The sequence below is a fragment of the Trachurus trachurus genome (assembly GCF_905171665.1).
Source record: "Trachurus trachurus genome assembly, chromosome: 15".
NCBI lineage: Eukaryota > Metazoa > Chordata > Actinopteri > Carangiformes > Carangidae > Trachurus > Trachurus trachurus.
In genome coordinates this window covers 16,820,815-16,844,195 of record NC_139906.1, presented here as the reverse complement: position 1 = coordinate 16,844,195, position 23,381 = coordinate 16,820,815, and the positions used below count along the sequence as shown (strand labels likewise).

The 23,381-nt window shown below is 42.1% G+C and overlaps 1 protein-coding gene across 1 annotated transcript; it reads left to right on the top strand.

The window, feature by feature from the left end:
- Positions 1-1,155: 1,155 nt before the first annotated feature.
- loxl4 (lysyl oxidase-like 4) lies at positions 1,156-23,179 on the top strand (the record flags this gene model as incomplete). The annotated part of the gene is made up of 14 exons (XM_083987587.1): positions 1,156-1,477; positions 2,337-2,638; positions 3,109-3,317; positions 9,319-9,357; positions 11,955-12,168; positions 12,275-12,452; positions 17,196-17,350; positions 17,444-17,611; positions 18,059-18,221; positions 18,312-18,555; positions 19,576-19,691; positions 20,004-20,140; positions 22,908-23,019; positions 23,109-23,179. 14 exons carry the CDS (start codon positions 1,156-1,158, stop codon positions 23,177-23,179), a joined length of 2,430 nt encoding a protein of 809 aa, XP_083843713.1.
- Positions 23,180-23,381: the final 202 nt, after the last annotated feature.

Genomic DNA, 23,381 nt, shown 5'->3' with positions numbered 1-23,381 from the left:
TACCTTTTACAGGTTTTCTAGTTTAAGAATATTTGAAAATCTACTCTTACTAGATTTGATTTTATTTTATTTTACATCTTGTGTTTTTCCCTTAAAAATGTATGCATCTGTATGAAAGTGTAACAGGTGTTTAAGGGGGTTAAATACTGGCATAGGTTGCTTTTGTTCTCTCTTTTTGTTCTCTCTCTAATTTATTTATTTTTTACTTTGATTGAATTTATTAAAATAACAACTGTAAAACTGCAAAAGCTCAAACATTCGTAGAGTATTTGTTTTACATTGTGTTTTCAAGAAGCAACTACAGCTATGAGGTTTTATGTAATAGAAACTAGATTTTTTTTCACTGTAATTTACTTGAGACTGTTTGCTTGTTGTTGGTTTGTTTCTTTTTAATTTTATCACCAGAAAAGTGGATTTTGTGTATTTTGAGCTGAGTGTAGTCCTGTGGCCTGCAGTGATGTAGTGTATCAGTGTCTGTCTCCACCGCCGCCTTCTTGTTTGGCTGTGACACTTGTTAACCTCCAGTTAAAACCTGCCTCATGTTTCTGTCTGGTTAGTTGGCCTTGGGGGATGTTTATTCATGGGGGAATTGCAATACAAACGTGCGCCAGTGTGTCTCTAATTATATGCTTACGTTTGACACGAGACACAAGTATGTGTTTTGGCTTCCATTGTATCACTGCAACATTTATACTGTGGCACTGACTGAGATCAAATGCGGGTAAGTATCTCTGTGCCCGTCTGCACTCAGTTTCTACCGAAGTGGTAACTGTCACATCAGCACGTGTGTTGCTTGATAACGAAAGAGCATGCCGGTGGATGCTTTTTTTTTCTTGCCTTCGACTACCTGAATATTTTTGTCCAGAGGATGTCACCGTTGGTCCGTTTAATAACCAGGCTGCTCAGGCTCCTTGAGGAGTTACTCTGAAATCTTCATGCAGTAGTAGTTCAAGTCCCAGGGGAGTATCTGGAATTGAATTGATGGTTTTCATTATAGGGAAACCAGCATGTAGCTTCTTGATTTACAAGCCAGTTAAATGGCTCTACTGGTCTAAATAACTGCGACGTCACAAACACTAGTGAACAAAAGTAGAATAAACTGACTCATGGAGACTGTTTGAACCTTTACCTGCAGGCCCCCTCCTCTCCGTCACGATGACCCGCGCCCTCTGCTTCAGCTTCGTCCTCGTCCTCTTCCTCTTCCTCGTGTCTCTCTGCTGTCCCGCTCGCGCTGACCCTCGGCGGACCGCGTCCTCTCAGCGCAGGTCGGCGCGCGCGCCCGCAGCCAAGGTGCGTTTGGCGGGCAACTATGCGCGCGAGGCGCACGAAGGGCGCGTGGAGGTGCTGCACAACAACACCTGGGGGACCGTCTGCGATGATGAAGTGAACATCAAACTGGCCAACGTGGTGTGCCGAGAGCTGGGCTTCCAGGGCGGCATCACCTGGGCACACAGCGCAAAGTATGGAGAAGGAGAGGGTGAGTGAATTGCAATTAAGCCACTAAAATTGTTTACCTGTAATGACATTTTGGCAGCTGTTAGCATTGGAAGACACAAGTGTAATTGATAATATCAATATGGGCTACGGCCGTTAAGCTTTAGCTTTCACTAGTCTCCAAACCCTGCCAGACTAGCACAAGGCCTACTGACACACTTAATTAGAGCAGAGCCACCTTAATCATAGTAATTACACCCAGGCCTCTCCTGCTATGACAAGTCTACTCTGATTAACATCTTAAATAGTTTAGGATGACTCAATGGGAGCCATACATACCTTACCATTATGCTCCAAACTACAGTATCTCCCAAAAATTCCATGCTACAGTGTGTGTCCCACAGCTCATTAAGTGTATACATGGCTTCATGAAAAGACCACCAATTAAGATACAACTGGCATCATAAAGTGACAAAGATAACTTGTTGTGGGATTGGAGTCTACATCTTGTTAAGGTCGCCTGGCAGGCTGGCAGAGCAAATATATGGGCCGAAAAAGGGCATTTGTTTTAGAATAATAACAGCATTCACTTGCCAGAGTTGTGCAACACTTGCTGTGGTTTATGGACATTCTTTACTGCTGCTTTTAAATCCAAATTACAGAGAAGGTTGAATGGATTCAAGGAGCAGGATCTACAGCACCCTGCCTTGTAAAATACTGTGTATCTACTGCTAAACACACCGCTAAGGTGCAACCCTAAATCAGCCTGCCAGTAAAAGTCAAGTGTTGGGTGTTTAGGAACTGATTCGGGCCCTTGTGTAGATGCACTGCCCAGTCGGTCTATTGAACAAACAATGAAAATCACAGTGACTGAAGTAATGAATTGTTTATCCTTCCACAAGGCCCAATATGGATGGATAATGTACGCTGTGAAGGCACGGAGAAGTCCCTGAAGGACTGCAAACACAACGGCTGGGGGGTGAATGACTGTAAACACTCTGAGGACTTGGGGGTGGTGTGCGCCACCGAGCGCAGACCGGATCAGACAGCCAGCAGAGGCTACACCACCGCTGCCAGGCCCAATGGCAGCCCGGCTCCTCAGTGGCAGGGCGCTGTGGACACCCGCAGACATCCATCATACGGCTACTACGGAAACGGACATCAACAAGAGATCCCCAGGTTCCAGAGACACCACAACTACCCGGTACGGCTGTTTACCTCTGATACATTTCTGTGCTCTTCTTAGAAAGATATTTAAAGGTGTACAGAAATGGCCGTTTGTCCTGTTTGTCACGCCGAGTTGTTTACCCGAGTAAGGAAAACTAATTTGATTGGTCGTTATCGAGCGGGCGGGATATTCAAAGTTTGGGGCGAGCCCGAGCTCCGTGTGTGTGTGTGTGTCTCAGACGTTTGAATGACGGATGACAGATCCAATATCAGTGGCTGATGAATCGTGTACAGGCTGACGTATAATCCGTGCGTCTGCATTATCCAATGCGGAAAAAAAAAACACACTCCTGGATTTACTCAAAAATAGAATTTTGCACAAAGTTTGGCCTACATCGTCTGAAATATGAGTTATTACATTAATTTTATGATCCAGAGTGGGCTCAAATTAAATTTTCTTTTCTGTACACCTTTAACAGTAGATATTATGTGTGATTTCAGAGTCAGGGTAAAGTGCGGATCGAGGAGGTCCGTCTTCGTCCCATCCTCATGGCTACCAAGAGGAAAACGCTGATGACAGAGGGTGTGGTGGAAGTGAAGCATGCTGGGAGATGGAGGCAAGTTTGTGACATGGGTTGGAGTCTCAACAGCAGCCGGGTTGTGTGCGGGATGCTTGGCTTTCCAGAGGCGACGCAACACAATGCTAAAACATATAAGTGAGTATGAATCGCTCTTGCTGCTCTCCTCCACTGGGAATGACACAAATGAGACATGTGGCTATTGACTGTAGTTCACAAGGGCAACATGCTAGGCCATTTGTCCCATTGTGAAATGAATAAGCACATCCAGAAGAATAAAAAAACACAACAATGGCATCCCGTTGAAAGCAACTTTGAATAAAGGCCTTTCATTGGCCTTATCTTCCTCCCCCAGCTACTGTCCCTCTTTACTCCCCCTCCCATCCTTAGCCTCACAATGATGATAAAGGGATCCCTGTACCCTCTCTACTGCCCTTTCTCTGCACCTCTCTCTAGGCAAATCACCTCTCCTCACCTCATTGCCTCTCTCTCACTCTCGTTCCCTGTGTTTCTCTGATGCTATCTTCAACTCGCAGGTCTCAGACAAACAGCCCCACTTTAACTTTTAGATTCCCATGCCGAGGGGTGTAATATCACCATTGATTGTACTTTAACTGTCCCATCGATACCATGTGTGTCACAGAGTTCAGTATAGAGGAGTGGGATGAGGATCCTTGTAAAGCGATTGGTCTTATTGGCAGGGAAGGCTCGGGAGGCTTGAGGCAGCCATGCATCTATTCACCGGTAATGCAACAGTGTGTGATGCTGCCTGTGTGTGTGTTACAGATCTTATTTAAATACTTTCTGTAGGGAGCAAGGAAATGTAAAAATGTTTAATTTTGTCTTAAAAAGTAACAATTAAAGAACCATCCTGAAACACATTCTCACACTCACACACAAACTGTACAGATGACACATGCGCTTAAATTGCTTTTAGGTGTCTCCTTTTGCCCGTTGTACATACATCTACATTTCCTCTCCTGTAAAAAAAAACTGACTGTGGTTTTTGGGGAAGGCTCTACTCTTTGACCACAGTAGGACCACACATTAGCAGAATTACTCCATTGCTATGTTAAGAATAAATAGTGTCTGACCATTTTCTGTCGTCAGTGGAAGGGGGACCTAGTTGGATCTTCTCCTGGAGAGCTTCTGGCTCTAGGTGATTCACAGTTTAGCTATTCCTTGCCTCTTTTGGCCAGGGGTTATTCTGACTCAACTGGCAACAGACCGCAACATCTGCTCTATACTCTAGTTGCTAGATTCCTCAAGCTACTGAAGGCTGTAACTGTTGAAGGGGTAACGTATTTGTTTTATAGACTTTTCTAACTTTTTATTGACTTGACAAACTCTCCTATTGGAGCACACTCGCCCCCCTACAGTATTTCTGCATTGCCCTTGAATTAAGCTATCACTACTGAACTTTGTGTTATTGGGGACACAGTGAAGCTATAACTGGATTCTATTGTTGTAGGAGGGCATCATCAGGCATCATATCTTTGGTAATAAAACGGTCCTCAGAATGAGCTGTCGTTGAACAGCCCAGCCTGACTCTGTACACGTCCCATACAGGATCATTTATTAGAGCAAGGCTTCCCCCGCATTGCAGGTGTGATGCTTTTCATGCCCCTCTTCGATTTTCTATCGCAAAGAAGATTCGATATTTAATGCAAAGAAGGAGAGAGGAAAAGTACAAGTTAACAGCTGAGTGAGGAATTATATGGGTAGATTTGAATGGCTGCAACAAGAGATTTGGCTGCTCACCAAGAAGAGAGATATGACAAAGGACAGGGCTGCTGTAGCTTGAAGGGCTTGGAGTGAAGCCTGCGGGGAAGCTGTTCACTGGCTGTTTCAGGATGTTGTTTTTAAATCTCCCTCTAAGGTCAAGAAAAGACACTTAAACAATAGCACTCCTGCTCTTTTAATCTGCCCTAAGCCACAACAAGGTGGATAATCTATTCACTCAGCATATCTGCTTCTAAATGCACAGTTTGGGCAAAAAATTATGTTGATTTTTCATTGTGTGTGTAAAATATATGGCTATATGGAGGCGGCTGTGGCTTGATATATCTTGGTTTGCCTGTCCTGTGTATGACCTGCTGTTTTGCTGAAGCCTCAGGCGCTATACTGGTCTGAACCACGATGATGTGTTTGTATCCAAATCTGTACCTGTTTTTTATCCCCACAGATGCTTATTTGTTCTCTCTCACTACATGTTTTTGACTTAAGACTTAAGACGCCCAAAAGTCCCACAGCTACCAGTGATGTACTCCACTTATTTTACAGCATTTGGTTTCTCAAATAAAGATGGAGCCTTATCTGTGCTGCTGTAAATGAGATGTTTATATACGACCAACATTAAGCAGAAGACTATTTGGAAAACAGTTCATTCTGTTTCAGCCTGGACTTATGGGTAATTGTAAGGCTTGCTCTATGACTGAAATTGCCACTGTAATTACAATTACAAAATGTGAGCAAAGTCACAGAGAAAGAGTTGTGTGTGAGACATCATAATGTTCAGTTGTCATGTAACATCTTCCACTTTACCATTTGCCAAGACAGCTTAGGATTGTATTGCATGGTTTGACCAAATTTAGCCGCTGTCACCCCCCCCCCCCCCCCCCCCCCCCCCCCCGTTTCTCCACCTTGCTCCAAGTCTCTCAGTCCATTCTTAGAAATCTCAGACCATGCCATGTCTCTCAGCTTCTTGTGTCTCTTGGACGTGACTCTGAAGATGCTGTAATTACAGGTTGGTCAGGACCAAGGCTCTCCGGGGTTTCTGCTGAGAGTGAAAAAAAACACCCCCAATTATAGCCGTGTGTGTGAGAGAGAGAGTAAGACATAGATCGTGTGTGAGGGGGAAGAGAGTAGGAAGAGAAAGAGGAGTCGGAGAAGAAGAACACGAGCAGCAGTCAGACGAGCCAGATTTTCGCTTGCTCGTGTGAAATATGTCCAATTACAGCTGCAGTTTGCAGCACAGCCTGCTGTGTCAGCAGCTGTCTGTCTTCCTCTGTCACCATAGTGATTTGGGGACTTTATGTTTAATTATGTCTCAGCTGAATTTTTCTTATGATGAGGGTATCATTTCCAGGCTTTTGGGTGACATTTTCTGTGACCAATTTTGGTTTTCCTGTCTGATGTCTTTGCGATCTTTCTCAAGGATCTTCTCTCTAATTTATTTTTCCCATATTTCAATTTCTGTATGCATGCCACTGGATTTTTGTGGTTAGCAACAGACTGTTGAATCCAGCTGTAAAAACAGAACTGAAGCAAACAGATTTTTTTAAATCACTTTTTGCATACAAACATTTATTTCACATGCAAGACCCTTTCCATAGATACTCTAAAATTATATTTTAAAATATTTAATGTTGGCTTCAGCACATGCTCCGAGAAAAAAAATGTTCCAATTGTCATTGTAATAAATGCCAATATCTTTTTAAGATAGAGAGATAAAGATTATAGTAAAATGAGGATTTCTACACCGATAACATGTTCCCAAGCATCCAAAAATGATTGTGTTTTCTGCTGAAGAAGATACTAGCCACTACTGTGTGTAGTCAACAAGCCCTCTGTGAGACAATAAGAGCTCAGAATCTTGTGGTGGAACAAATAGAAAAAAATGCAAATAAAATGCAGATGCAATTACGAGTTCCCTGAAAGTGATAAAAAAAAATACTAAAGAGTTTCTATGGGCAATGCAATTCGTATTTTAAATCCCATTCACACCAAGATTATTGCTTTACTATTTAGCAAATAATCAAGCAAATAAAATATACATTGATTTTGTTTTTAGCCTTACAAGACAACCTAGAAATAACATCAGGGAGTAGTGTGAATGTGATAAAAGCCAAACAGTGGTATAATGCTTGTCTTTTAACAGGCGGGCGGGACTCCCTATCATTAGCCTCTGTTCTCTTGGCTCCACAACAAGTGCTGCATACACTGTTTGGCTAAGCAAGACTGATGAATGCTATGGAGTTGGAAAACAAACTATTACTGAGGCTGTCTATACTTACACCGTATTACTACTTATATCCCTCATATGTAAGAGAAAGACCTGGTTTTTAATGAATTTATTTATAATTTAAAAAGTGGTATTTAATCATTTTGAATGGCGTTCAAAATTAACAAACTGCTGAAATTCAGTCAAATGAAAGACCTGGAGGTATCATTTATAGCCTGCGTAGTAGTCCTGTTGGTTTCTGAAGAGGGAAAATGGTTAGCTGATTGGTCTGTGGTGAGGTCACAAACAAGTCACAGACATCTTTGCCTTATGGGAAAATGTCTGTGTGTGCATGCTTCACATTGACATGTTACTGCAGAGCCACATGGTAGACACATTTAGAATATTTTACAAGTGTAATTCAAGGCACTTTAAAGAATAAGTGTTAAATTCTATACAATGTGTCAGTCGCAATTTACAGTCGGTCCCGTGCCAAAGTTTTATTTAGAGTCATCCACATGTTTTAAAATTATGGGATTTTTCTGCCTCATCAAGTCAAAAGTTTGACAGAGCTTTGAAATGTAGCAGGCGAGGCTATTTAAGCTGTTGAGATTTCATTCACAGATGTTTATAATTGAAGCTCCTCAGAGATGTATTTATGTTTCAAATGGACCTGAAAGTGACCTGAGGACCATTTGAAAAGTGGTGTTCTGAAATAGCATCTGCAAATTGCAAAACACCCCTGTTTGCAAAATGATTGCTAAATTGAATGTATACTCATTTTCAATAGCGCATCGTCCAAGTATTTTCCCTTACTTTTCCAACTACTGATATTTTGGATGAGAGGTCTTTTCTAGTGACTTACAGCATCAGGAAACAAGTTGTTACGTGCTTTTGGAAAGTGTACAGTCAGCAGCCCGTGACTTCACGCAACCATTGACATAACATCATGTCAGTGACAATGCCTCTCTTGATTCCAACACTAAGGATCAGTTTGTTTTTAAGGTTGCCTGCCTTAACTTTACGGGAATGTTTAGAGTTCATGTCAGAAATACAAATATTGACCTGCCTGCGCTTTCATACATGGAGTTTATTTTAATGAACATTTCTTCACTGTAGCCAAAAACAGCCTGTAAACCATTTGAGCATCCAACACCTGTGATACCTTGCTGGATGTGAAGCTCTTTAGAATTTAGACTTGAAAAAATGCATGTTTGTGTGTATGTGTGTATTCATGCTGTAGCGTGTGCATCTCTTGAGTGTTTTGATGTAATTCATGTGAATGTCGGTGATGGTGCATGCACTTTGCAGTGGTTTGAGGATGCCCTGGCATGGTTTGGCACATCTGCTCTGTGTGTCTGCCAAGAGAACAGAAGGCTTTCCTCTCCATCGCTCTCGAGTCAGCCCGACTACTTGGTGCATAAATGTCTCTTTGGTTCTTGCATTTCTCAGTCGTGCAGCACAGCGTTGTGCCAGACTTTTTGTTTGTATATCGTGCCTGGTCAAACCCTGTTTTCCCAGAAATGTTGTACATCACTGATGTTGAATGTTATGATTTTTTTTGGACTATGAGTGGCTTTGCAGTCTAACGACATAGTTCAAAATATCTTGTGGTTTTTTTTGTTTTGTTTTTTTTATCCTTTTATAGTCCTGACATCCTGCAGTTGTGGACACATGTCTGTTGTATTGCAACAAGCATTACAAAAGTCTTACATTCAAAAGGTCTTTGTTAGTTTTTGTAAAGTAAATGTGGCTAATTTGGGTAAAATTACCCAGCACAGCACTTATCCTTACAGTATATTAGTGGGTACAGGAAGCACTGTTGCCTTATGATACACTGGCCACTTAAACTAAACATAAATAGAGTAAATAGCAAGCAGCACGGATTCCAGATGGAAACATACTGTATCCTTCATAGCCCATGAAGTAAGAAGGACAGAAAATGCTGAGGGAAACTGTCAACTTTTCCTCAAACTACCAGCTGTTACCATCACTGTACCTTACTTAACACACTCCATAATGCCACGTGAATAGCTCATTCTGTGTCCCTGAGCTGTTTCAATTTCAAGTCATCAGTAACTACTCTCTGTGGCACAAATACCACAGGTTACATATGAAACACAAAATAGATGCTACAGGTGCTTCTGTGTCTTGAGCTGGCCAAACTAACATCCATTTCTGTTTTTTCTCTCACAGGAAAATATGGGATACTAAGGTTGCAGATCCTTCAACAAGGTAATGAAACGTTTCTTTGCCATACATTACCATTTTAGAACTGAGATAATGGTCTATTAAGGCGATTCCACCAAAAGAGTGCCATTTCTGTCCCCAGCATATTACATGTATAAAAACATGTAATAATATAATATAAATTGCATTTAATTAATAAACAAAGCACCATACACATGAATCACTGTAGAAATTAAAGATATATAATTTTTAATTACTATAAAAAGGCTTTCAAAGCACTGAAACATAGCCTTTGTTGCATGTCCCCAGAGCCAAACGCTATAGTTTACCACAATGCATTATGAATAAAATCCTTCTAAAATCTCATTGTTTTTGCATATTAGTGTGACTTATTATTATATCTACACTTATATAACATTTTTTAAATTAAAACCTAATTATATTTTGGTTAAAATTCACATTTTAGTCCCGTCCCCAGGTTTTCACTCAGTGCTGTTACCGGAACACATTCTACACTCTAAAAGTTTTGGACCATTCCACCAGTGACATGTTCTGCTGGAAGTGACATCATTTAGGTCTTTTGAAAGTCATGGGAAGACCAACATTAAATTCTGTAATTTATTTTTCCTGAAATTGAATGATATTGTAGCTATGTCAGGGTCAGTCACTCTTAAAACTCATTCCTGTTACCTAAATTATCTCAAGACAGTGTTTGTTGATATCAAAAGTGAAATATTCAGTTAAATCCTAAGAATGTGCTCTGTGTGCTCAGGCTATTAGTATAGATGCTATTTGGCTAGATTTCACACAATTGCTGATTTTATGCTAAAAACTCATTGATGTTACCCTCATTGCTGTTACTTTTTCTTCAAAAATGCAATGATAAAAGCAGCAATAAATTAAATAAAGTAGCCTGAGATTGACCAGTACTCATTTTGAATGAGTAAATGTGTATATTAAAAAATTCTATACTGAAATGGGATGAAAAATGAAGTTTAATTTTTAAGAGTTACAATGAGCAAATGGCACTCTTTTGGCGGAATGACCCTAATAAGTTTAACTTCCTTGCCTTCAAAGTATAACTATATTTTTCATTCAGATTCTTATTTATTTTGATGGGATCCTACACAAACACTTAACTTTTGCTACATTTGCATCACATCGTGATTGTGTGTTGTAGAGGTCGACCGATAGTGGATTTTTAAATTCCGATATAATAACGATAGTTTGGAGCAGGAAAAAGCCGATAGCCGATTAATCGGCCGATACCCCCCCCCCCCCCCCCCCCCACGAAAAAAAAAAAATATTAATATTTTTTTTTTAATTTAATTTTTTTTTTAAAATAATAACATATAGCTATTAGCTAGTGTAAAACTAAAGGATGTGGGACACTGAATCGTCCCTGGACCCTGTGAGTGAGGAACAGCCGAACTCCACACTAGAGTTTGTTTACACTGATCAGCTGTAGTGAGGACGTGACGCTGCAGGAGAGGAGACTGTAACTAAACAGGACGTTAGCTCGTGGTGTGTTTACGCCGTACATGAACAGGTGACTGTTTCACTACAATTAGCCTACTGTGTGGAAAACCCATAGACTGTAAAAAGAAAAACCACGCTGTAATGATCGTGATCGAGTTGGACGAGTGTGTTTGGAGCTGACGGGAGGAGAGAAAAAAGAGAGCGAGACGCACGTAGCGGCCGTGATATGACGACCCCGTCCCCGCTGAGGAGGAACTCGGCTGTTATGGAACAGGACCTAAACCAAGTCGAGTAGAGCCCAGTCGAGCCCAACTTTGTAGTGTAAAGAGCCATTATTGTGCGTCTGCCCCAACTCTGAAGCTGTAGCGGCGCTCTCTCTTCCTCCTTCCCGTCTCTCTCTAGCTGTCCTTTCAAAATAAAAGCACAAAAAGCCGGAGGGAAAAAAAAAAAAAAACACTGACTCGTGAACTGGTGGCGGTGAGATATTTAGCGTGGCAGCCGCCACCAAATTATCTATGCAGGGACCCTGTGATTAAGAGAAAATACTACAGTGTTTCTCATTAAATAACAAGAGAGTTTCGTTCCAGTCAGCCCCTCCACCTGCCGCCTCTCTCTTAGTGCGGTCGCACCGCACCTACCCTGAGAAGTGACGGTCACTTCTCCTCTGCTGCCGCTGCACACCCCCGTCTCTCTCTCTCCCATGCTCTGTGTGTGTGTGTGAAGAGCAGCCCCGCCCCTCAGTGATCAGAGAGACAGAGAGCGGCAGGGAAGAAGCAGTTTATGGCGCTGTGGAAAAAACTGCAGCCATCGGCCACTATCGGAACCAAGTTCAGCTGATTCCGATAGTTTGTAAAACGTCCTATCGGCGCCGATTAATCGGCCAAAACGATTAATCGGTCGACCTCTAGTGTGTTGTTTGCTTGTGTTTCCAGCACAGTCAAATCAGATCAAACCAAACCCAAACAGTTCTGATGAAAGCAGATTAACCAAATTTTCAATGTTAGTAAACACTAAGGAGGGATGTTTTCCCCCATATTTAACTTTGATCGGGTCAAACTAAGTCATAAATATTTAATGCAATTGGGAGATGTTGAAGATTTAAAGCCAAGTGTCTTGGGATCTTAAATATATAGTTCTAAAAATGTGATTTTGTTTCTCTCCAGATTGAGCGTCATGGCAAAGAAGAAGGGATTTTGGGTAGAAAAAGTTCACTGTCTGGGCACCGAGAACTCCCTGTCCGAGTGTCATGCTCAGTTGTCAATCCCACGTAGTCCCTCCCCTTGTAAGAACGGGAGACATGCAGTAGTCAAGTGTGTGCCAGGGCCTCAGTTTGCTCGTATGTCCTCAGGAAGACCTCAGGCCCCTTATCCAGTTGTGGTAAGAATAATAAAGTCAGGTCTACACAAGCAGAGTACAATACAGTATGATTTGAAACTGCCCCTAAGAATAAGCTATGGTATATTCTCTCTGTTGCCCTGTACAGCCTGTGCGTCTGAAGGCTGGCCCCAGGCTGGGTGAGGGCCGAGTGGAAGTGCTCCGAGATGGTAAATGGGGGACCATTGTGGACCACATGTGGGATCGAACAGCAGCCAGTGTGGTGTGCAGAGAACTGGGCTTTGGGACAGCCAAAGACGCCCTGCAAGGAGCTTTCATGGGTCAAGGTAAGCGACAGAGACATAACTTGGACTGGAAATTATGCAAAACTCTACATTTAATCTAGTTGTTTTGAGTCTGCAATTTGGATGTCTGAATGAGTTTATCGTTCTGTGTCACGGTATTCCAGAGAAGACGAAGGGACTTTTCCAGTCTTTTTGCTTATCTAAGATGCCACACCTGTCTGCGCTGACTGATCAGATACTGTATGGACACGTGTGTTTGTCTGTCTGTCTGTGTATGTTACCTTGCGAGGCTGCAAATGTGTTGATTGCAGTATTTCCCACTGTGATTACGTGAGTCCTGTGCCAGGGCTACCAGCTGCACAAACATTTTGCACATGCGCACATACACACATTCACACACAAAGTGTAACACTATAAGCCAGGGTGGTTTATGTGGTGGTTCGGTCTTTGGTAACTTAAGCCACAGACATAATCTTTCAAACTTCAAGTAAGCTTTTCATTCACTCACTGACTGCTGTGGTCTTTTTGCTTCGATTTCAAATTTCCAGCTTTGGTGACACACAGGTTCAGTCTGTATCCAGCTGTGCCAGTGGTGTCCCCACCCCTGCGATATATGAGAACAGTTACCCCATGCCTCAGGCTAGGATGTAGTCTCTAATCATGCTGATCAAGATGAAATATGGGAGACAGTCTGCTGGTTTAGCTGTCTAGTTGATCATACATGGGATATTTTTGTGTATGTCAAATGAGTCCCTTTTTACCTTTTAACCTTTGAAATTGAGGTTTCTGTAGATGATGTCACTTATTCTACCTCTCTTTTTGATGAGTGTCACAGAGCTAAAATCTAGTTTGGTTTGCTATTCTGAGGGAAGTTAGTGTCGCATGCAACGTCTGGTTTCAATCAGCTTCTTTAGTCTTTGGATTAGAGTTCAGGTTTAAAGGTGTATAATTGTCAGGAGAAGCCAAAAACCTTTCAATTTTGGACCTAGAATAGGTTTTGGCAGCACTAACCACAAAGCTACATTTGTGTTGCAAGCGTGCAAGAGCTAGCATGTGTGTATCATGCATGGTTGTGTGTAAGTAATAAAATTAGACTCAGAATTAAAACATTAAGATGTGGCTCTGCAGCTGCAGTATGGTTTGACAAAATGGCAGGTTTAGGCTACCCTCCATTTAATCGTATATTACTCACGTCTGACTCCTATACAATGTATATAAACTATTTTTAATTAAACCAGTATCTTAATTGGCATTAAAAACTGTTCATGTGGTTAAAGCGATATTTCAGCTTTTTTGAAGTGGGGTTGTATGAGCTACAAATGCCCCAGTACATTGGATGCAATAGAAAGGTCTCTGCTCTCCCCCACTGAGAAACACCCACGCATCGCGCTGCACAGAGACACAGGCAATACACTGTTGTCAATGAGGGACGATTAATCAGTGTATTTTCGCCGCTTACAAGAATTCCCATCTCAAAATAATGCACCAGTTTAAGAGTACGATCTAAAGTAAAAAATTACAGGGCAGTTTGTTTATCTGGAACTACCCAACTCACTCAGTACTCCTTGGTACTCTTCCACACAGGCAGGCTCCACAATGTGCTGTATTACTATTACAGTACTATTACTATACTACACTATTACAAGTAGATCTTCACACATGTCAAAAACATTAATCCAAGGGTGAAATTCTGTTTGCATAAATCTTAATTGGGTAATATCGTAAGTTAATTTATGTTTGTGAGGATGCCGGTTATAGGCACCATAAAATATACAGTTTACAGTTTGACTTAATTCTTTAGTGTTTCAGGCTTTCTGCACAGGGATTATTCCTGTGGCATAACTGATTTAACAGTTCAGCAGAGTGGTGGTCTGTGGAGAGAAAAGGGTTGTGTGCCTGATTGTATCAGCGTACAGTTTTGTGTACGCTACCCGAGGGGAATGATTTTTTTCTGCCAGTTTTCCAGACTTGTGAGATTCGATTGTTGGTGTACAGGGAGAAGGGAAGTGAGGAAAGTACATGTGCTGCAGGGTGCCAATGTAAAAAAGAAATCAGCTGCTCACACTCTATTCTTGAAGTGATGAAGCAAGTTCTGCCAAGTCACATTTGCCAACAATATAACCAGTTTTATTACTTACCGTCATCATATTAATCTAACCAATGTGGGGTACATAGGCCTACATGTTAATCAGCATACTCATCACTCAGTCCGTTTGCACTTTCAGCTACTGCACATACATGAACCAAAATAGCAGGTGCACTTGGAGACGACCACACAGCCCGTGTGCTCAAGACCTACCACTTTGCGTTTGTTATTGGACTTGCACGATTAAAATACTGCTCTAACACACCTAACATATGTAAACTGTATGTACATAAGCTCTTTTTTTAGACTCCCCCCACACACACACACACACATGCATGCACACTCACAGTACAGTAGTCTCCCTTTTTTCTGTATCTGTCTCACACTTACATGCATGTTGCCATTGCTGGATGATTGGACTTCAAAGTCCTCTCACAGTTTCCTTTCTATAACATGCAGTTTGTTTGACATTCTACTGGGACATATAATTTTCCATGTGCTTGAAGGCCACATAAACACAGGCCTATATGATGCTGGAAAAGGCCGAAATTAGACTCTTTGATGGGACAAACTCTCACTGAGAAACAAATTCTGAAAGAGTGAATTGTTTAGGTGTACTTTTGGACAAATGTTTCATATACTGTATGTATACAGGTAATTTACTCTCACAACACCTCAACATTTTGGGATAGATGGTAACACACCCTCACATCACACTGCATTACACTCAGGTACACTTGCTTTGTGTCAGTACGTGAGAAATCCTCAATCTGTCAAATCTTCTAGTCTGTGGCAGTAAGACCCCACAGGAGAGTGCTCAATTATCTATGATAAGCAAATGTGATAAAGGTTGCGCTCTACTGGTTGAGAAGGGTGGTAGACAGCAGCTTTGAATGTAGTCTCACTCATCAGATTTGTCATGCATATACTCTTAACTGTGTCATCTTCTAACTTGATAACCAGCTTTGAAATGCTTTTGACAAAGGAAACATCAGTTTGACGCTGGTTGGCTTCTCCTATACTGACAGGCAGGAACATCTGTTTACAAACTTACACGATCAAGCACTTGGCTGAGAAACAGAGCTATCGAATGACTGAACGTTTGTGTTAGGCATCAAAAGCGACGTTCCACGGAAAGAAAAACACTACTCACACTACATTAATGTGCCGAAAACGGAGTGTAATTTCAGAGAGGAAAAGAACAGGGTTTCCCTTGTAACCACTAACCAACTATTTGTGCTATTCTCAACAAGAATGTGACCGATCTTACCCTCTTTCCATCCCCTTAAGCAAATTTTCTAATCTGTCCAAATGATCTGTGGCATCTGCCAATTCTAATTATATAGTAATCAAGCTCAACCTATGTCTTGTAAATACTAAATTTAAGATACCACTTTTATATTATGCCCCCTTCTTGCTCCCATAGCTGCTGTCAACCTTAGCGATTTTATACTAAATTCAAGCCTTGATCATTTAGGAAACTGAAAGTGAAGAAAAGCTCTGTTCAGACTCCATCTGCTTCAACTCCAGTCATCATTACATTTATCACTATCATGTGTTAAATTACAGGGACTATGTTTCTATTTCCCTTCCTGACCAACATTGTTATTTTTTACTGTGTAATTTTTTACTGCGAAGTACATATACCGTACATATAGGGCACTATACATTAGGGACTGAAACACCCCAACTTACTGTGTGTGTGTTTGTGTGTATGTAAGTGTGTGTGGCCAGTTTCTTGGAATTTATTTCAGGGTTTTGTGGATTTCCCAAACTAAGGTTTAAAAAAAGCATGTCACTGTTCATTTTGAGCAGCCCTCGAGGCCCCATGTTTCTGTTGATAACTTAAACAGTGGAAGTTTGGATCTACTTTGTGGCCTTTAACATTTAGATAGGGGCGGAAGTGGTTTAGATGTGTCTTTTTCACTCACATGAACCCACGCATGGTGACCAGTATGGTAGCAGGCCTACAATCTACCCAAACCAACGCAGGGACACATTGGGTTAGGCTGCAGTATGGTTTCTATCATTTCAGTCATCTTCGTTTCACCCTTCTTTGTTGGTTTTCCTCTTTTTTCAGAAGTTTGTGTGGTTTTGGTTGTGTTTATTTCAACACTAACCAATTTCCAAGTGTGCAGTTTGTGACTTTTGTTTTAAGAAAACACCAAAGCCATAGTTAGTTGTTTTCACCATTATGTCGACAGCTGTTTGTTTTCAGCAAATCTTAAGCTTTTTCTTCCATGTCGTTGAGAGATTATCTGGTTTTATACAACAAACGTATTTGAGTGAAAGTCTTTTATTTTGTCGACACTGATTTGGCCTTATTTGTTCACCCAGGGTGGTGGACTACACACAGTGTTGTTGTTGTTGTGCCAGAAGCAACAGAATGGTGGTAATGAGGTGTGACAGATGCCCAAAGTAGATGCTGGTGCTGCTTTGCTTGCAGGAGCATTTTGTCATGACAGATAGGAACTTACTTTTCATTGTTGGATTAAAGTAGAGAAAGCTCATTCACGTGAGGAGAATACAGAGCCTTGCTTGCATGTGCGTCTTTGCGTGAGAGCGGCTGCTAATGCCTGTGTATCTACTGTGGGTGGCCTCAATGCACAATGCATAGAAATGTAACCCTTCAGTTATGAGCAAGCTTCTCTAGTTTACAACATAGTCCTTAAATCCACCATGTTTTCCTTCCTCTTCAGGTACAGGACCAATCCATATCAACAATGTCCAGTGTATGGGATCAGAGCGTTCCGTCTTAGACTGCTACTTCCAGGAAGTCCAGCCATGGACATTCAAACACAGCCAGGACGCCTCAGTACGCTGTAACGTCCCTAAGACCGGCATGGAGAACACGGTGTGAAAACTACACCATCACAAGACACAAACTTATTGGGTTTTGCTGATACGACATCATCCATTGAATCCTTTTGATCTAATGGATTTCTAGGTGCGGCTTGCCGGTGGTAGAGTCCCATCAGAGGGCCGTGTGGAGGTGCTGATGGAGGTTGGAGGTCGCAAGCGTTGGGGCTCTGTCTGTAGTGAGAACTGGGGCATCAACGAGGCCATGGTGGTTTGCAGACAGCTTGGTCTGGGCTTCGCTGCCAGTGCTCATCAGGTAACAACACAATATCCATTACTGCCAAGATGGCAGCAATCTTTTTCATTTGATCATGATGGCAGTTCCACCCTTTTACCTTGTTAATTTTGAAAATGCCACAACATACACCTGCAATTTATTACCAATGTCTTATCATTAGTCTAAAGGATGGGCATGATGTCCTGAATGAGAAAACTATGCAGCACTCCCACCTCTAAACCAATTAGTGTAATTTTGAAAATGTCAGACTAGAGTAGTTAGAGGCATCAATCCTTCAAGATTTGACAAAATCCCATTAGCAGTGTCTGAGTTATCGACAAAAGAACAAACAAACGTGTTGAAACAAATCAGCACACGGAGACCAATCCATAGTGACAGTGACCTGTATTCACTGTGACGGACAATAAGCTATGCAACTGGTCAGCGACAGAAAACTTGACAAGCCCACACCCTTCTTTTTGACAGGAGACCTGGTACTGGACCGGTGACCCAAATGCAGCTGATGTGCTTCTCAGTGGGGCTCACTGTGTGGGCACAGAGCTTTCAATTCAACAATGTCGTCGCAACAACCATGTCCATTGTCCCCGTGGAGGTGGAACTAAGGCTGCCGGGGTCAGCTGTTCGGACAGTAAGTCAAGCCATCTTTCTGTTGCTCCCCATCTTCTCCTCTACTTCTGTTTGAATCCTAACATAACTTCTCACATCTGACCTGCTTCAGCGGCACCTGACCTCGTCCTGGATGCCCAGCTGGTCCAGGAGACAGCCTACCTGGAGGACCGACCCCTCCACCTGCTGACCTGTGCCAATGAGGAAAACTGCCTGTCTTCATCTGCTGCTCGGATGAACTGGCCTTACGGCCACCGACGCCTTCTGCGCTTTTCCTCCCGCATCATGAACCTGGGTCGGTCCGATTTCAGACCCAAAGCTACAAGAGAGAGCTGGACCTGGCACCAGTGTCACAGGTATAGTTGCTTGGGTGTGTAGGTTGTTGCAAGGAAAACAGTTTAAATACTTGCTATATGTGGGAGAGTGCAGTTGCCTTTTAAGTGTTTTTGGGAAAACTGTGGTTGTGGTAGAGTGTCCTGGATACAGGTGAACCGTGGTTTTTAAGGGCTGTAAATATTCGTATAAACACCTGTTCTTGGTTCAAATTAGCTTGTACGTGCATTAGTGACATACGTAGCTCCTTCCATGTTGAGTAATTTGAGTTATATTTAATTTAATTGCATTCAATTGCTTCCAGGAAAGAAAACATACTGAAGTGTAATCTCTGTGCCAGCGGTTCATGTGGTATGACAAGGGGGTCTGCAGGTAGCATGCAACGTGACGCGACCATTAGACAAAAGAGCCTTTGTCTGTCACTCGGCCTCAGCAGCACTTTCTCCGTTAGTTGTAAATAGATGACATATTGTCCTCAGGTGGACTCTTAACACATTCCCCTCTACCTCAGTTTCCTCCCTTCAGTGTGATGATTCTTGTGAGATGACGATAGCACGTTCAGACCTGTCGTCATCAGCGAAGAAGGAGTCGTTTGAAGGCCACAGTACAGGCTGTGTGAGACCTGTCTCAGTATGTTATGGGTGGCCTGAAACAGTGTTGTCGTCTCTCCAGGTTCATTAGCCGCCATGCAGCACACGTCTGCAGAAATGACGGTTGAACAAGTCCAGTTACCACAGATCGGTGTAATACAAAGCACAGGGTGGCCCATGGGCAAGTCAGGTCTGCCTCAGTTTGTTACAACAACACATCAGAGGTATGGATGTGTGTTTCAAAGCCCCCCATTCACTCAGAATAAGTACACAGCACTACCAAGCTGGTGCTAAAACAAGCTTCTGTGAGAGGTGTTACGGTGACACCCACGCTCATGTTCAAGCAGTGAGGTCATTAGGCTACAAGCCATAGGGAGCCAGTGTTCAGTTAGTGTAAATGCACACACACACGCACACACACTCTCACCTGGACTTTACCCTCTCTCGTCCTAGGCACTACCACAGCATCGAGGTGTTCACGCATTACGACCTGTTGACTCTGAATGGCACGAGGGTTGCAGAGGGACACAAGGCCAGTTTCTGTCTGGAGGACACGTACTGCCCTGATGGTAATGTTCACCACTATTCATTCCCAGTCAAATATTCTTTCCCATTAGGAACAGGAAATTAATATCAGTATTCCAGCTACGGCTATTTAGATTTTTACTTTGTGGTTAATGTATTAAATCGCTGCCGTTGTTTGTTCACTCTCCATTTGCTTGTTAGATTACGGATGAAATGGCTCATATGAAAAAGCAGAAATTACATGTAGTCCAACACAATACAGGAAGCTTGTAAAAATAACGGAGAGGGCCAAGCATTAAATTAATTTTGATGTTGTGATTGATAATTATTTTGGTGTATGTATGTAAATGTGTTAGGACTCCAGAAGCGGTTCTCTTGCTACAACATGGGTGACCAGGGCATTTCTGTGGGCTGCTGGGATACCTATCGCCATGATATCGATTGTCAGTGGGTTGACGTGACAGATGTACGGCCAGGAGACTACATCTTTCAGGTCAGAGGTCATTTCATTGTCACTTACTTCTCCTCTTTTGCACTTAGGGCATATGTTTCATTATTGCACAAAAATCATATATTATTACTTCATGCTTTGTTTTACTTCCTTACTAGGAGTTTTATGTAAATGAGAGAATGCATTCTTCTCTAATAAACATAACTACAAACATAACTACCTATAAAAACCACAGTGTGACTTCTTCACACCAAAGCTTTTGTACAGATTAAAACCAACAAGATGCAGTTTGTCAACTGATGAACTTAAGAGGAGCTGGTATTAGATTTTGTCACATGTAGAGAGGGGCTTGGTAGCTGTTCCCCCTGCTTCCAGTGTTTCTGCTAAGCTAAGCTAACACACTGCTGCCTGTGGCTTTATAGATACTGTACAGGTATATGAATGGATCAATGAATCAATGTTTTCATTTAACTCTGACAGAAAAACAGCTAACTTATTTCTTAAAATGTGAAATCACTCTTTTACAGTCAAAGGGATGTAGCCCATAAGAGAGAGGTTCTTAGGCTCCCACTTCCCCCTGGATGGTTAGGGTTTCTGTCTATTTCAGTAAAACTCACCGACCTCCCTCATCACAGTCATCACCTCAGCCATTCCTCCGTCTGTCATTACTTTGCCCGGGGTCACTCAGTCGAGTCATTGTGGTTACTTTACTAAAACACATCAAGGACTCCATCTCCCATTATCCTCCATTTCCAGCTCAGACTACTGATCCCACCATGGTATGCATGCAGTAGTCCTCAGATCTTAGCATGCTGCCAATTACATCCTAGCTGTTGACAACCAGTTACAGTGCAACTCACTGTCTGATAATTGCTGCTGTTGCCCATTTTGTACGAGAGGTCACACTTAGTTTTTGTAATTACACCTCTACTCTTCATTGAATGCACGGGTATTTAATTTACTCATTATAGATGTGACACATATATAATATGTGCAGATGCATGTGCCAAGTGAATGTATTTTAAGCATGTTGAGTAGGGTGTAATTATAAAGCACTGCATTGCTTCAGGACAATGTGGAGGCGGACAGAGGAAAAGAATGATAGATGAGGACAGACATTGGAGTTGAGATAAATTAGAGAAAGAATCTGAGAGAAGAGCTGAGCTTGAAAAGGCCAGGGTCATTTGAGGAGACAAAAACAGGACAAATATGACAGACGAACAGAAAGCTAAAGGTAAACTATGCAAGAGTAGCTCTTTAGTAAGGCTGCAGAATCAGAAAAGTCTCTCTCTCTCTCTCTCTCTCTCTCTCTCTCTCTCTCTCTCTCTCTCTCTCTCTCTCTCTCTCTCTCTCTCTCTCTCTCTCTCTCTCTCTCTCTCTCTCTCTCTCTCTCTCTCTCTCTCTCTCTCTCTCTCTCTGTCTCTGTTCTTTCATTCATCTGGTAAAGTACAGATTTCTGATCCTGAGCTTTGCACATAGATTCAGAAGACCTACCCTTGAACCGCCAAGTGCTAATGAAACACACCAATTACCCAAATTAACTATTGCCTCCCTCTAGTCAAGCAGCACCTAGTGCCCCCTTCCATTAAGAACGGCTAATTTGCCACCAAGGAATTTCTCCTGCCCTGTTTTTATTTTTATTGCCACTTTCTCACCAAGCAACACTTTATGCCTCTAAACCAGCCCCCTGCTAAGGCCTCATACACTCTGGTCCAACACTGTAATTTACCCTGAAAAATTAAGAGACACTTTTTGTGCATTCACAAAGTTTTTTCAAAAGTTTTCCTTTCTTTTTTTAGTGTAGTGTAGTGCGTTCCTTCTCCCCGTAGCTGTTTGGAACCTGTACTTAAAGTGGGTGTAGCAGTTTACAGAGCAGCTATTAGAGTAAATGGCTTCTCAGTATTATCACCAGGCCAGATTAAGAGAATGGTTGTATCAGCAGTTATAGAGCTGCTCTTCAAATGACAGGCTATGACAGCAGCACTCAAAATAAGGCAGATTTCAGACATGTTATCCTTTTGCATAACTACTCTGTTGCAACACACTTAAGTTTCAGGCTATTCAGTCATTATTATTGCGTACCTATTTTAGTGGGAGGAGTAGAGCAGAGTTGGCCTCTGTCAGAGCAGGGGGCTACACTGGTAAAACCACATTACTTGAATCTCAGCTGTAAAGTAGCAGAATTTCTAACACAGCCCATGATCACGTTTGAAGTGTCTTTGTTACATGTTTTCATACGGGTTATAAAATATTTTACGATGGGCTTCCCTTAAACATCTACTAGTATATTCCATGCTTACATAAGACACTGTAAAAATGTTTTACCACCACATGTTGTATGCCCAGTTGTAGACTAGACCAAGTGGTCATCATTCCAATGCTGAGATCACAAGATAGTACTATGTGGTGTATTTATCTTTACAAATAGGAATAGTGTATGGAAAAGTCATCCAGCTTTTTATAGATGAGAAAGGGATTGACTATAAAAAACAATACCAGCCGTGAGTGCTGTTTAATAACAGGCCCTCATTTTTACATCCCAGTGCTCTTTATTTTAAATGGCTTTCTCAGTGAGTAGAGAAAGGAGACTTATTCCTTGGTTTGTCCGTGAGCCTGGCCAGCTCAAGATACAATATTAGATAAAAGTGGAAAAACAACAAAGTGATCAGTTTTCCCTGTTTCCTAATAAATGTTTGTCGCAGTGATGAAACGCACAACTACAAGTTCCACAGTCAGAAACATCTTCTGTTGTGATATTGCATGAGGCTCATTGTCAACAGCGTTTGTGAATGATTGTGTTGTTTTGCAGGTAGAAGTAAACCCTTCAATGGACATGGCTGAGTCAGACTTTATGAACAATGTCATGAGATGTCGGTGCAAATATGACGGACACAGAGCCTACATGTATGGATGTCATGCAGGTGAGGACAGAACACCTTATTCTCATCGTCATCTCTCCCCTGTTGTTTGTCATTGATACAGTAATTATGCACTTTTTTTTCGCTTGTAGGTGACGCATACAGTGCAGAGATCGAAGACCTGTTTGAGCACCAGAGGCAAATTACCAACAACTTTGTGTAGCCCACCCCAGGGCTCGGTACAAAGGCCTTCCAGTGGGGCCCAGAGACTACTCAGGGTGGGCTGAGGTCAACGGCCCTTGGCTCTTGGGACCTTAGCACCCACAATAACAGAGAACACACAAAATGGTTCCTGTTCCTTGGCAGATGCGGATAAAATATTCAGAACATCATAACACAGCCGCAACCATTGCAGAGACTACAAC